Raw genomic sequence first — 15,464 nt, forward strand, 5'->3', positions numbered from 1 at the left:
TTAATATTCTACGACTTTTAGTAAATATATTATTTTAGTAATTCTTGTTTTCTAAAATAAGGCAAAGTTTCTCAGGTTCGTAACTTTTGATGGGTAAGACTAAACTTGATGAAACTTATATATTTAAAATCAGCATTCAAATGTGATTATTTTGATGTAGCTATTGGTACCAAAATTCTATTTTTTAGAGTTTTAGTTACTATTGAGCTGGGTCGCTCCTTACTACAGTTCGTTACCACGAAGTGTTGACAAAGAATTTGAACTACAGAAAAAATCAATATTATGACAACGGTAACTTCACTTCAAAAGACGTAATGTGATAGCTGTTTTTTTTTCTTTTTTTTTTGGGGGGGGGGTCACTTTAATATCGCAAGCTCAGATATTAGAATTGCTCTCGCAAGTATTCATGTTTTGGGTAACAAAGGCATTTCAAAGGTGCTTTTAGGAAATTAATAAATACTCGGCTCAATGCTACGCAATTACACCGAAAAGCTTAGCCAAAAAGAACATAAAGGAAATTACCTTCAGTACATACATCACCAAAATACGATGTGAATTCACAATCACAAGTAAATGTGTTAGTGGCTAAATCTTCACTGCATTTGCCACCATTTTTACAAGGTTGGCTATCACAAAGCATACTGCAGCCAAGAGCAACCCCATGAAGAGAAATATCTAAAAGATGAAAAAATTTAAAAAATATCCTAATAGACAATGTAAACCGTTTACCTCAATGAGCTAGCCATCTGAATGTTAAACAATCTGTTTTTGAAGGGTATCTTCTATTGGTTAATTTTTAAGGATATTCCTAAAAAAAAATTATATAAGTTTTCCTATATTTGTGAAAATTTACTATAAAGCAGATATGATGAACTTCCGACTTGATTCCATAACTTGGGATGAGGGTATCTTACAATCTTGCCCAAGACTAATAATCAGATCTGATGATTTCGTAATTTAATGGAAAATCACAATAAAACCTGAGAGCCTGTTTGAGCAAATGAAATTAATTTCGTCATTACGTCTAAAGACTGAGATACAAAAAGTAAGAAAATATAGGTCGTTAAAATGGCTTTATTCTGTTATTTCATGCATTGAACAAATTCAGATTATCGTACATTTGAACTCCCTCAGCGAGCAACTATGTTAATAAAAAATTCTTACTTTATTTCATTCAGAATAACTCTAGATTCACATAGCGGCTTTTAATTTAACCCGACCTTTATCCGTGAATTTGTGTTGTTTTCTATTTGAATTGGTCTTATTTTGTTCATGAATTATCGTGTGTTTTAACAAACTATCTTCAAAAAAAGTACCAGTTCTGTCAAAAACAAAATAAGTATAGTTTAAGTATAGATAACAGAATTGCTCAAAAAACAGGTGAGTTTCCTATGTACTAATTGTTTTTCTTCCTGGCCACGGTATGAAGGTGACTCAGCCTTATTTAAGTGCCTTATTAAGTGCCTTATTTAAGGACCAAAACGGAAACAGAGGGTCCATTTCATGGCCTATTTTGCCACTCCCCCACCCTACTCTCCTTATGGAGGAAATGCGAAATGCCAGCCTCCTTATGTGCGAAAGCACAGGATGGCTGGCCCCCAACCCCCCATTGCACTTCCCGGCTGAAGGGCCAAGAAACGGAGATCAGCACCGCCGGCACGGACTGTAAAGTCTAATGCCATATCCTTTATCTTTACCTTTACTTTTACTCTCCTTATGAGATCAGATCAAACTTTCGAGGTAGCTATTTTGTTCAGAATATTTGAAAGTTCAAATAAGCATACCTAGGATGATTATATTAACCATGCAGCCACAGGAGAAGTTAAGAGACTGTTCCATACAACAAGGGAACCTTAAATTTGGTTCAGAAAGAAGAAATTTTAGGGAGCACAGAAATGTAACAAATAATCTTTTATCTTTGATCAGTTTTAAAACTTATACCCGCATTTCCTTAGGCCAAGAGAACCCTAATTTAGAAGAGATAACCAACTTTGGGCAAAGGCCTTATAAACTGAGGCAAAAATAAGGACTTTTTTCTACATTCAACATGATACATTTATCCGTAAGTCCCTAGGCCAAAGGGAGGATCAGTGGAGGGAATGTCCCGAGGAGGTTTTTTTAGATGAGCTTGAAAAATATATGCAGAAGTCTGAAGGCCAAAGCGATCCCAGTTTTAGGTAATGGAAAAGGCTCCTCGATAATAGACTCAACAGCTATAATTTTTGCAACCAACTACAAAGTTCTATCTGGGAGTCTACTGGCCAAGGTGATCCCGATGTACAAAAAATAAATAAAAAAATACATAAAAATGTTCAAAAACGGCGAACAGTCTTTTTTCCGAATCGTTTGAAATCTACTCCACTAAGTCCCATGATCAAAGGGTGCATCTTTCCAAGGAAATTATTTTCTGTGTGATTCTGAAGCTTTTAGAAATCACTCCCTTGGCCAGGATCCCTCAAATTTTTGTTTGGGGGGTTTTCTAGCTGCATTATATCACCACCATTGATTATTGTGATAACATTATGCCCTCACTCTCTTCAAATAGTTGCTTGAATGTATTTTGTTTGAATGTGCGTGGAATAAGAGATAAGTGGGACAGTCTTAAATCGTATTTGTGGTCTGATAATTCTTGCCCTTTTAATGTCATGGGCTTGAGGGAAACATGGTTATCTGATAGTGATAGTTTTACAGCTTACGATATGCATGATTATATTGCTATTCATGTCCCTAGAATGGTAACAAAGTGTTCTGGGGGTATTTTTTTGTTTATAAAATCTAGTATTGAATTTTGTAGAAGATCCGACCTTGAATCCTTGTTTACATCGGTGGTATCTAATAGTAGGACAGTTTATTATCTTGTTATTGATCTGAAAAGCCAGTTTGCATGTGATACTGTTTGTCTGTTTTATAAGCCCCCTCCTTTTCCAACACATCTGTTCTGTGAAAAACGGAAAATCCGTTTTTTAAAAAACGGATTTGTGTTTTGGGAGACTTTAATTGTAATATGTTAAATGTTGGATCAAATGATGAATTTGACCATCTTTTTTATGTATTTTCTTCTTCTGGGCTACTTTCTTCAATTTTTTTTCCTTTTCGTGTTGACCCTTCAAGAAATTCTGCCCCTTTAATAGATAATGTCTTAACTTCTCATTCTCCTAATTTGAAGTTTTCTTCTGGTCTTGTTTTCACTGATCTTTCTGATCACTTCCCTATCTATCCCTATCTGTGCCTAAAATAGAGATTACTGTGGATGAGAAAGGCGAGTCTTCTTTTAGAACTTTTACTGATAAAGAAATTTCTAATTTAATACATAGTCTTCAGAGTAATGATTGGTCTAGTGTTCTTGAAGCTAATGATGCTGATTGTGCAACTACATTACTTTTGTGTCGTATGGGAACTCTGTTGGATAAGCATTTTCCTCTTAGAAAGAACCCAAAAAATTTTACACCCAAATGCCCATCGATGTTTAGAGGTCTGATCAATGCAACCCATATGACGAAGTTTTTGTTCAAGGCTGCATGTAAAAGTAAGACACAGGATGATCTTCTGAAGTATGAACATTACAAAAATGTGCTCACTTCTTCAGTTCGTTTAGCAAAAAAGCTGTATTTTTCTCGTCGAATTAATGAGTGTAAGGGGAACTTGCACGAGGTTTGGACTGTAATTAATGAAGCTCTCTCCCGCAAAAACTCAAACAATCTTCCCCATGTCTTCATAGGAAAGCTGATGGGTCTGCTGTGGACAAAAAATCCTTAGCGAGTGCCTTCAATTCGTATTTCCCCACACTTCCTTCAGTTCTCATTCCACCCCCGAGTAGAGTAAGTTGTTTTCCTTTGACAGAGAAGTCTTTTTTCCTTTCCCCATGTAGCACTACTGAGATTTCTAATATTATTTCTCAACTTCCAAGCAGTTGTTCAGTTGATAGTTTTGGTTTGAGTAATAATGTCCTAAAAAAAATCAGTCAGTTTGTTTCTCATCCCATCTCACACATAGCTAACCTCTCTCTTTCTTCTGGTATTTTCCCTCATTTATTTAAAGTTGTTACTGTTGTACCTTTGCATAAAAAAGGTGATTCATCTCTAACTTCAAATTACAGACCTATTTCTCTTCTTCCCGTCATCTCAAAGGTTGTTGAAAAAGTAGTGTATCGTCAACTCTCTTCATTTGTATTTAGAACTAATTCGACTGCTGAAAACTCTAACATCACTAACCATCATTATGGTTTTCGTCCCTCATTGTCTACCTTGCATGCACTTTCTGATGCAACAGAGTTTGTGCGTGTTAATCTGGACAAGGGCTTGTGTGTTTTTTTTAGGTCTATTTCTTGACTTTTCAAATGCCTTTGATATCGTTGACCAGAATGTTCTTCTGTCTAAACTATCTTTATTTGGAGTCCACAGAGTCCCACTAGAATGGTTTAGGTCCTACCTCTCAGAAAGATCTCAGTATGTTTCGGTTAACCGTACTTCTTCCTCCACTTTACCTGTACTGAAAAGTGTCCAACAAGGCTCTGTGCTTGGACCACTTTTGTTTCTTATTTACATTAATGATCTTGTTGATGGTCTTCATCCCCATGTTCACCCTGTTCTTTTTGCTGATGACAGTAACTTTTTCATTGCTGCAGTGGACCTGCCATCTGCCACTTCTATAGCTCAAGGTCTTCTTGATAAAGTAAAAGATTGGTACTGGTCAAATAGTATAGCTCTTAACAGCCGAAAGAGTGCCATTGTCAACTTCAGGACCCCTTACCGTATGAGAGACGTACAGGAGCCAATTACCCTGACTTTTGGGAACGATATTATACCACAAGCTACTATGGTGAAATTTCTTGGTGTGTACCTTGACTGTTTTCTATCTTTTAAACCACATATAAATCACACCTGTTCCTTAATCCTCTGCCAGTCTTCAATGTTGCACCGGATTAACTCATTTGTTCCTCCTGATATTATGGTTTCTCTTTCTTATGCTTTTATTTATCCTTACCTTTCTTATTGCTGCTCTGTCTGGGGTAATACTAATATATCTCTTCTCTGCTCACTGGCAGTGAAGGCTACTTTTCTTCCCCCTCGGCTTTACCCTTCCTCTGATCTTTATAATGATACTGGAATAGCTCCGCTGGATCATATTATAGGTAAAAGTACTCTTTATTTAGCTTATTCTGCTTTTCTAGGTACTCTCCCACCGTCCCTACAGCAGTTTTTCTCACGGACAGGCTCAGGCAGGTACTTTTCTTCTTTACGTAATGCTTCTCGACGATTTATTTTACCAAAAGGATCTTCTACAAAAGCCCAGAGGTCTCCTGTATATCAATCAATTCTATTATGGAACTCCATCCCTTCGGATGTCCCCTTTTTCTTTCTGCAAAGGCATTATATCGTCGGGTCTTTCCAATTCAATAATTTTTCTCTCTCTTTATTAATTCTTTCCTAATTTGTATGTCTCTTCTCTTCTTTTAAAATCATTTTCAGCTATATGTTAAATTTCCAGTGTTCTTTTTTTTTGTTTATTTTTTTTGTGTATATTTTATAAAAGTGTTTTATTCTATTCTTGTTCTCTGTGGTCCATTACAAGCAAAGCTTCTTGGGCCTAGTAACCGCTTTACTTTTGTAATAGTTTTTTCTTTTAGTATCAATAAATTGATTTGATTGATTGATTGATTGATTGATGTTCTTAGGACAAGGAGACACTAATGTACAAAATAGTTTTATGTTGGGATTGGTGGCCCCTAGAATGGGCCCCGACGATACACTTCAGTCGTTGGGTAAAGGGGACCCACAAAAAAGAAAAGTACATAACAAAGAAAAATGAAATCAATTTAAATGAAAATGAATCCAAAACCTCTTTTCTCTGAATGGCATGAAAATAACATCTATAAGCTTCTGGACAAGGTAATCCTTATGTACGGAGAACATTAGGTTATTTCCTCGGTCCAGGGAACCCGCAATACACACGAAAAAAAATTATGTTCGCCTAATTTTGTTATTAAAGTATTTGTTTACAAGGAAAATCCAATTACGCAATAGGCTTTATAGGTGGTCTTTGTGTTAGAGTTGTACTAATAGTTTCAATCAAAGGAATATTTGCTTCTACTTTTTCAAGTGTAACTTCATTTCATTTCAACATCCTTCTGTATATGTGTGTTTGTCAGAAACAAATTTTTACCCCGCTGTTTGTCATTTGATTGTTGCACAGAACTTCAAATCTGCAGATAGTGCCCTTGAAAAGAGCATCTTAACATATAAAAAGAGCTTAGATGGCAATAATGTCTTTCAATTGGGTGGAACACAAAATTCAAATTGCTGGCACGCATTTTTAGTCTCTATTATTTGTTAGTAATGGTCATAACTTCCAAAAGAATACATGATACAGAGTAATTTCTGCTTAATACTTTAGAACTTCCAAGATAAGGATAGAGTTATAAAAACTTTTCCCCAAAATTCCTCAAAATTATTATTCTAGATGCATATTCAGCAAAAAAAAAGTTAATTTTCTGACACATTTTAAGTGAAGACCACTGAGGATAAATGAATTATTATAAAGCTAAAATTAGCTTAAACAATATTAGACCAGTTTATCCACTACTCATAAGGTTTGCTATAAACAAATTACATATTTTCACTTAGATTTACAGATATTTAATGTTAGTTCCTCTACCAAAAGAGTTAAGAAATAAAACGTTCGGTAGCTTTAAAAGACAAAGAGCAAAATATCTTCTACACTGATTCATTTTTACACTCACCTTGAGCCAAATCATGTGACTGGGGGCTCATAAGATCTATTGACTGCGATCCAAGCTTTAAGCCTCTTAAGCATCCTATAAAACCAGGCAATTCTGTTTCCATATAATCAGCGTCAATTCCTCCAAGAAAAGCTTGATAGAATTCTTCAGGCTGCCGAACAGGACGAGGCGGTTTTATTGTCTCTAAAAAAAAAAAAAAATTTCGTAACAATAAGTCAAAATACCTCTTTCCCGCAACAACGTAAAGAGCCAAATAAGTAAACTTTAATTTTTTTTTCTACGTAATCAGTGTCGGTTCCTCAAGGAAAAGTTTGGTAGAATTTTTCTGGCTGGGCGATTACAATTGCGTTTTCTTAGCATTATGAATATGGTGTGGTTTATTCGTCTAGGTATAACCCATCGTGAGAGTATTACGTGTTGACTTTGTTTGTTTGTTTGTATTAGTGTTTTTAGTGGCTTTTATCAAAAGCTACTAAAAACAAATTTTTATCAAAATTTTAAATAAATCCTTTAATAGTATTTGTATGCATCGTATATTGTACTTGTATTTGTATCTTTATCTGTTATTTTTTGTATGTTTTCTTTTGTGGCCATGGCCCTGTGAGGTTTTGTGTCGAATATACTATGTTACTATACTTTACTATGGTAAATAGCAAGGCTTAGTAAAAAAAACAAAAAAAAGGAAAGAAATTCAGATTACTATTAAGCACGGTTATGGTTTTTCCTCCCTATAGGTATATTATCATCAGTGTTTGGTTAGTTACATTTTCGTCCATTTGAGCTGAAACGAAACTTGCACATTTGGTCACAACCAAAACCAGTCACTGTGCAATTATTTATTTCAAACGGGTTACAATTTTTCAGGAATGGGGGAGAAAGTCAAGTTAAAACAATGTAAAAATGTAAGATCGGTAGAAATAGGGATAGATGGTATCCTAGCCTAGGTAAATTTGGTGTAGGAAAAGAAAACAGTAATGGCTATGTAAAAGGCTATCGACTTTTACAATTTTGTAGGTATAACAACCTAGTTATAACCAATACGTTGTTTGGTCACAAAATGGCCCATAAGTTGACATGGTATTCACGTGATGGTAAGACAGCAAACCTGTCTTATTATGTTATTGTAAACCGAAGACTAGCAGGATCATTACAAGATACTAGGGTATATAGGAGTGCTGTTATTGATGTTAAACGTAAAGATCACCATCTAGTAGTGTCTAAGATTAATTTAAAGCTGAAGTTTCGGAAGGGTAACTACCTCCCGGAAAGTTATGAAGTCAGTAGACTCCAGGATGAAAATTTGAGAAAAACATTCCAGGAACAGTTGAATACTAAACTTGAGAGTCTATAGTTTGACAATGTGGAAGATGGAAGGAATAATTTTAGAGAATAATCTGTGAAGTTGCTGATGGTGTCTTAGGGAAGAGTGTTAAGACTGTAACTAGGAACATTAGTGAAAAAGCTTTATGTTTAATAGAGAGTAGAAGGGGTCTGTACAAGAATTATCTGAGTGATAGGTCGTATGAAAACAAAAGGACTGTAAAGAAAGTGGAAAAAGCATTAAAATATGAAGTAAGGAGATGTAGGAAGATGGAGCTAGACGGCATAATAGTAAAATATTATACTGGCATGGTAATAAATTGAAAGGGCGTAGTCAATTTGGACTAGTCCCAGTTAAAGACACAGGAATGGGGCCACACTTAGTGATAAGGAAAAAGTTAAAGAAAGATGGGCGGAACATTTTGAGAATGTGCTAAACCCAGATACAGTTGCAGAAAAAGATATAGACAAAAAAGAAAAAGTTTGTGATACCTTGGATGTGAAGGAAGATTTGTTTTGTGAGGAAGAATTAGCGACAATACTAAAAGGATTAAACAATAATAAGGCACCAGGTGCTGATAGTGCGATAAATGAATTTCTTAAATATAGTGGCTCTGAGGATAGGAATAAGCTACTGAAGATTATGAATATGATTTTTGAAAAGGGGGAAATACCTATTGATTTTAGGAAAACCTTAATTAAACCACTGTATAAGAAAGGTGACAAGAGTGAGTGTCGTAATTATCGAGGCATTAGTCTGGTCTCTGTAGGTAGCAAATTACTTAGTAATATGATATTTTTTAGACTGAAAGATGCTGTATACAAAGTTTTATGGGAAGAACAGTGCGGTTTTAGAAAAGGTAGAGGATGTATCGACCATGTTTTCAATCTTAGGTTAATAATTGAGAAGTCCCTTCGTTGTCAAACGCCTTTGGTCCTCAGTTTTATCGATTATGAGAAGCTTTCGATTCTTTTGATAGAAGAGCGTTAGCAAAGGTCTTACCCTTATATGGTATACCAGAAAAATACATTAAAATGATTTGTGCTATGTATGAGAATAATACTGCTGCGGTTAAGGTAGGAAATAAGGTTAGCAACTGGTTTTGTATTAAATCAGGAGTTAAGCAGGGTTGTGTTCTATCCCCCTTTATATGGATCATTTTGATGGACTTCGTCTTAAGGAGCACGCTCCTGGACTTAGATTATGCTAATGGTTTAAGCCTATTAGATAAGAATGTGAGCAAAATCAATGAATTTTTAGAGGTTTTTCGAGTTCAGTGTGCTAGAATAGGCTTGAAAATTAATGTTAAGAAGACTATGTCACTAAAGCTAGGAATAAGTGAAGATGAAAAGGTGACTTTGGGTAACGAAAAGATTGATCAGGTTGACAGTTTCACTTACCTTGGTAGTATTATTAGTAAAGACGGTGGGAGCAATGAAGATGTTAAAAGTAGAATAGCTAAGGCTCAGGGTGTTTTTTCACAGTTAAAAAAAGTTTGGAAGAATAGAAAGATAAGTCTGCAAACCAAGATTAGAATATTGGATGCTATAGTGATGACAGTGGTCAAATATGGCTCTGAAGCATGGGCGCTCTGAAAAGCAGATGAAAATTTACTAGATGTTTTCCAGAGAAATTGGCTAAGGATTATTCTGGGTACCCGGCTGACTGACCGTATTTCAAACAGTAGGCTGTACCAAAAATGTGGTACAATCCCGCTTTCTAGAGCTATAATGAAAGAAAAGTTGAGATGGCTAGGCGACTTTCTGCGGATGAGGGATGACAGATTGCCGAAGATTGTCCTTTTTTGCCAACCGTCTGGGGCTACATGGAAAACAGGTCGCCCTGGTCTGGGTCGGGAGTATGTCATAAATAAAGATTTAAAGAAAATGGGAAATTCCTGGGAGGGCGTAAAGAGGGAGGCCTTGAATACATTAGGTTGGAGGAGGAGCGTGCGTTGCTGTGTTGGAATCAAGCGGCTTGGTGCTGCAGTGAGTTATTAGTAGTAGTAGTAGTAGTTTATCGAAATATTGAAAATGGCTAGGGAGGGAGAGGTTTGAAAAAAATGGTCGTAAGCCCGATCTCCTCTCTACACAACTTATTGGGATAGTTCACTGCCGCAGAAAATTGTTGCTTGTCGAAGTAATTTTGCTGTGAATCACAAAAATATGAGTTTTATGAGAAAATATATACAAATAACGCTTTAGAGTTAATTGCTTGGAAACTTTTTAACAGAAATAGTTGAAAGCCCCTAATGTATCAAGTACATAATTAAATCTGCCTGAGCTTGGATGGCTAATAGACGGATGGCCTAAAAAAAAAACCTGAAGTAAACAGTCCGTAAGCCTATTTCCTGGAAATTAACCTTGTCAAAAACTATACAGAATTGCAACCTGGATAAACAAAATAGAAGGTATGTGTTGCACATTAAATGCTGAGAACTCACTACGTAGGCCTACTTGTAATACTTCTGATCCAAAATTCTTAATTTCATATTTTAATTGTTTAATAGTTTTATCGTAATCAAGATTTTAAGGATTTTAGATCTGTTAATATTCAACACAAAAAGATATGCCTTTTTTTTTTTTTTTTACAGGGTTAGTGAGGTCAGTGTCAACGAAGGTGCGGTATGAATCTTTTTTTTTATTTTTGAAGAATATGCCATATTTCTCTAAATGACAGGATGAAGTTGCTGATACATGTTATTACCCACGTGGTTCCTGATCAAAATAATCACTCATGACGAGAATATGACGAACAGCTCGTCCCAGCTAGAGACATAATGTTCAAATTTAAATTACCTAGTTGTGGATTCTGCCATGGATTTCTTTTGTATTTCGTCAGCAATCTGAAAGGTGCATTTACCGTGTTGTTTACACCATTTACTTGTAACGTCGTAGAATCAGCTTTTCGTTTGATTAAAATTTGAATTTCGTCACCATCCCCTAAATCTAAAAGGAAAAAGTGCTTTGACCTGACTCTTTCAATTTTCAAAGATAAATCCTTCATTACAATTCCTAGAATTATAGCAACCTGATTTGGACTTCCGCTGCTTAATAGCATTCTCTGTAGCTCTCTTAATTTGAGCATTAATGGTTATTGGAGTATAATTGAGGCTTTATTGTAAAATTTAAATAAAAAAAAACAACTTTTTCAAATGAAAGTAAGGAGCAGCATCAAAAGTCAAAACGAACAGAAATAATTACGCATATAAGAGAAATGCCCTCCTCCTCAATATGTCGCTCTTTACGCTTAAATTTTTAGAACTTTTAAAAAGCTTATTATTCTTACTAAATGGCCCTTATCTTTCAGTAGTCGTTCTTAAAGGATTGTGATAAATAGTGAAATTATTGCGGTATGAAAATTACTGGCCAATTGAAATTTCAATACTAATTTAAACTAAGCTTCAATTTAGTTTCATTTTAGTCTCAGTTTCATTTACTTTCATTAAGTTTCAATTTATTTCATTCTAATTAATCATATTATCTAGTATTTCACGTTGGAATTAAAAGGGCTTAAAAATACTTAATATTCAAGTTCTTTATTATTCTTTAACTATGCATATTCAAACTATTCACATAACATCCCCGGCAGGGAGACTGGCTCGAAAGCCGGGCGACAATACAAACAGTAAAAACAAACAAACCCAGAAGAAACGGATGTCATCACACTTCTCACTCTATCCCACGCCAAAAAATAAATGCAGAAAAACATTTATTAAAAATATTCTCAATATTCATCCGATAGCTGAAGGGCCGAGAGCTACTCACAAATTAATATTTACTAATTAGCAGAGCTTTGATTTTAATGTTAATAGCGATAGACTCTGATCAAAAAAAGATTCATAAGTGTTCCAATAATTTGTAATAACATTTTTAGGCGAAAATCTACACCGTTCGGAGACAGTGATATGCACAGGAAGCTTACTTAAAGGACAACGAGTATTATATGGTCGGACTGAGGGAGGGTCTGGAAAAAATGATTTAAAACAATCTGGTTGCAGATCCTTTAGATAACGGACGCGGAAAAGTATACATTGAAAAGCTAAAATTTGTCTAACCGGAATGATATTAAAATAACTGTAAAGACTCTTAGTTGGAGATTTACCAGGAAGAGAAACTGGGGAACAAAATAACATCTTAAGGATTCTCACTGCTTTATTTTGTAACTTCACAATAGGAGAAATATGTGACTGAAACATACTCAAATAAATAATCGAACAACAATTAATATACGAATGAACAAGAGAAAAATAGATTGATTTTAAAGCATAAAAAGGAAGGAAAAATTTAAGACGATGCATTACACCTACGTTCCTTCCTAACTTAAGCCTTAGGCTAGCGATATGAGCTTTCCAGCTTGAATTCTGATCAACAATGACTCCAAGATACCAAGTTGTTTGCACTCGATTTATTTTTATTACTCGACATCCAAATGTGACTTCAACCTCTTGTAACGCTGGTACTGTAGTAGAAGTTCTAGAAAAAACCATAAAAAGAGTCTTTGAAGTGTTGACAACCAATTTATTACAATGGAACCAGTGAAGCATCTTTCTCAGTGATAATTCGAGATTTTATTTTAGAAATTGATGATCTATGTCGCAGGTAGAGTTGGCTGTATCATCAGCAAACAGTAAACTGATATCCATATCAGTCCTATGGCAAGTTAGGCTTAGAGGCAGATCGTTTACATAGATAAGAAATAATAGTGGTCCAAGTATGGACCCCTGAGGAGCCCCCACAGCATTAGATAGATTTTCCTCATCTGAAATGTAGCCATTTGCATCCAATATTTGTTTTCTGTCCTTGAGGCAAGATTCAATTAGGAGACTCGCTTGTCCTTTAACACCGCAATTATGTAGCTTAGATAGTAGAATTTTATGAGAAATAGTGTCGAAAGCTTTTTTTATGTCAACAAATATTGTTGCAGGTAGCCGACCTTTATCCATGGCATCATTCAAAAACTGGGTTAGCTTTAATATTGCATGTTCTGTAGAGTATGAAGACCTGAATCCAAATTGAAATGGGCTGAAAAAATTTGTTTTCTTCAAAAAACTGTTCAACCTGTTATAAATACACTTTTCAATAACTTTGCTAAAAGCGGACAAAATGGAAATTTTTCCTCCTTTATATAGCGGAATAACTCGCGCAGTTTTCATCACTTCAGGGAAAGATCCGTGTTTGAAGCATAGATTGACCAGATGAACCAGTACTTGAGTATAGCATCCAATGGTTTGTTTCAGTAGATAAGTAGATGAGCAATCGGCCCCTTCAGAACGTCCGTTCTTCATGATTTTTACAAGATTCTTCAGTTCCAATTCAGTCACGGGAGAGAGAAACATGGAAGAATCGACGGGATGCGGTAGAAAGTCACCAAATCCATATTCCACATCCAAGCAGTCATTCAAATTACTGTTTACGGTGGCTTCTCCCCTAGCAAAGTACAGGTTCATTTCCTCTGCTACCTTTTGCTTACTTTTCACTGTTGACCCATCCGATACATTCAATGATTCGGGAAGCCCTTGACTTTTGCTTTTGTTAAGACACTCGTTAATTATTGTCCAGGTCTTTTTTGGAGATCCTTCAGCTTCGAGAAATAGTTTCTCAAAATGAATCTTCTTCGCCCATCTTATCAGTCTTGTAAGATGGTTTTTATAAGATTTGAATGTACTTTCATTATTTGATGTGGGAGAAATTACGTATTCAGCGTAAAGTCGATTTTTTTCCTCAATACTCTTAAGCAAGCCTCTTGTTATCCATGGCTTTACAGGCACCTGGTACTTTTTACACCTTTTCTTCACAAAAGGGCAAGTTTCATTTAAAGCATTCTGAAATGTTTCAGTAAACGACCTGGATACAAATCCAACGTCATCTGACTCCAAGCATTACGACCAACCAGTACAAAGTAACTTGGCATTTAATAGCTTAACCGAACCTTGACCCATCCTTCTAGATTTTTTCATTTAACCCTTTTCACCAGAATACCGGAGAAACTCGCTCATGAGAATAAAATGATCAGACACATCCGTAAGTATTACGTCACATGACCCAACAGGGAAATTTACAAGTCGATTATCAATAATAGATGCATTTTGATTTGTAACCCGAGTTGGAATCCAGAAAGAGGAAACAAAGCCAGCAGCCAATGATGTAATAAGGAAGTCTTTAGCCAGAGTACTCGAAGGGGCAGAAGTACTTGAGTCATGACTTACTGAAGAAGTGTCAATGTTAAAGTCTCCCATGAGAATGATTTTTCTTTTCTTGGAACTGACCATCTTAGCAAATTCTTCAAATATATCCAAATATTTCTTGGTGCTAGAACTAGGAGGGCGGTAGAACATGCATAAAAGAACTTTCTCAGATACTATAATGACTTCGATAACCAGAAATTCGAACAGCATTATCTCATATAGAGAGTCAAAATTTCTTCAAAATGCAAAGAAGTATGGATGCAGAATTCAAGTCCTCCTTTCTGATTATTCAATCTGTTTTTCTGAAGCATTTGGTATCCTTAAATATTTGCCACATTCAGGGTATTTGCATTCAGAAAAGTCTCACAAAGCCCCATAACTCCTATCCTATTACCAAGAAGGAACGTAGATAAAAAATCTAGGCTAGAAAGCACCCCACACCAATCCCAACTCGCAAGTCTAAAAAGGCCATTATTAACAGGAATGATTTCTTCAGGTAAAAGATACCTGTTATGGGGTAAATTGTCAACAAGAGGGTTTTGGGCTAGATCATTACCTATATTTACTGAATTTAATATTTTACTCAACTTAGTAGAGTATCTCTCAAACCGTTTCAGTCTATCAGACATATCAAAAAAACTACTTTACAAAATAATTTGCTTTTAAATTACTTGCCAAATAGCATCCAAAAGCATGAGACATAGTGAAAAGCGCGCAACATACCGGATCCTCTGGTGATGGACATAAATTCAAAAAGATCCAAGGCTCAATACCAAACAATGGTGCTGTAAAAGGAGAAGCAGCAGAGCAAGAACTTCGCATTTTTAAAGATAGATAAAAAAGAAAACAGAAAAAGAAAATACACTGAGACAAAACGAGAAACAGCGGAATAGGGCACATAGAAAACAAAATAATAATTGGCGGAGACAAACCATAAAATTCGCTCGTCCAATGCAATTAACTGAAGATACTAAAACAAAGGGACACTAATTAAACACGAGACCAAGAAGATACAGTAGAAACTTTTGTCTCAAGCCAAACATCAGTCCCTTTGTGGCGCACTCTGGAAGATATGATTTCACCTTTTGATTACATTTCTTTCGCCACCCCAAGCAATTCACTTCTTCGAGAATTCAATACGGGTGGCAGATCCGTACATATAACAATACCACTAGATTTGAGTTTGCCAACTTTTGACATAATCAACTGCAGTTCTC

General features: G+C 35.5%; 1 protein-coding gene across 1 annotated transcript in view; it reads right to left on the reverse strand.

The window, feature by feature from the left end:
* The window catches only part of LOC136032593 (axotactin-like), a 249,502-nt gene that overhangs the window by 47,305 nt on the left and 186,733 nt on the right, over positions 1–15,464 (reverse strand). The window contains exons 32-34 of the mRNA XM_065712861.1: positions 10,859–11,008; positions 6,740–6,922; positions 523–675 (exon numbers count right to left, since the gene is read on the reverse strand). Of these exons, the coding sequence (XP_065568933.1) occupies positions 523–675; positions 6,740–6,922; positions 10,859–11,008 (486 nt within the window). The remainder of the gene's footprint in view (positions 1–522; positions 676–6,739; positions 6,923–10,858; positions 11,009–15,464) is intronic.

The sequence above is a fragment of the Artemia franciscana genome, chromosome 11 (assembly GCF_032884065.1).
Source record: "Artemia franciscana chromosome 11, ASM3288406v1, whole genome shotgun sequence".
NCBI lineage: Eukaryota > Metazoa > Arthropoda > Branchiopoda > Anostraca > Artemiidae > Artemia > Artemia franciscana.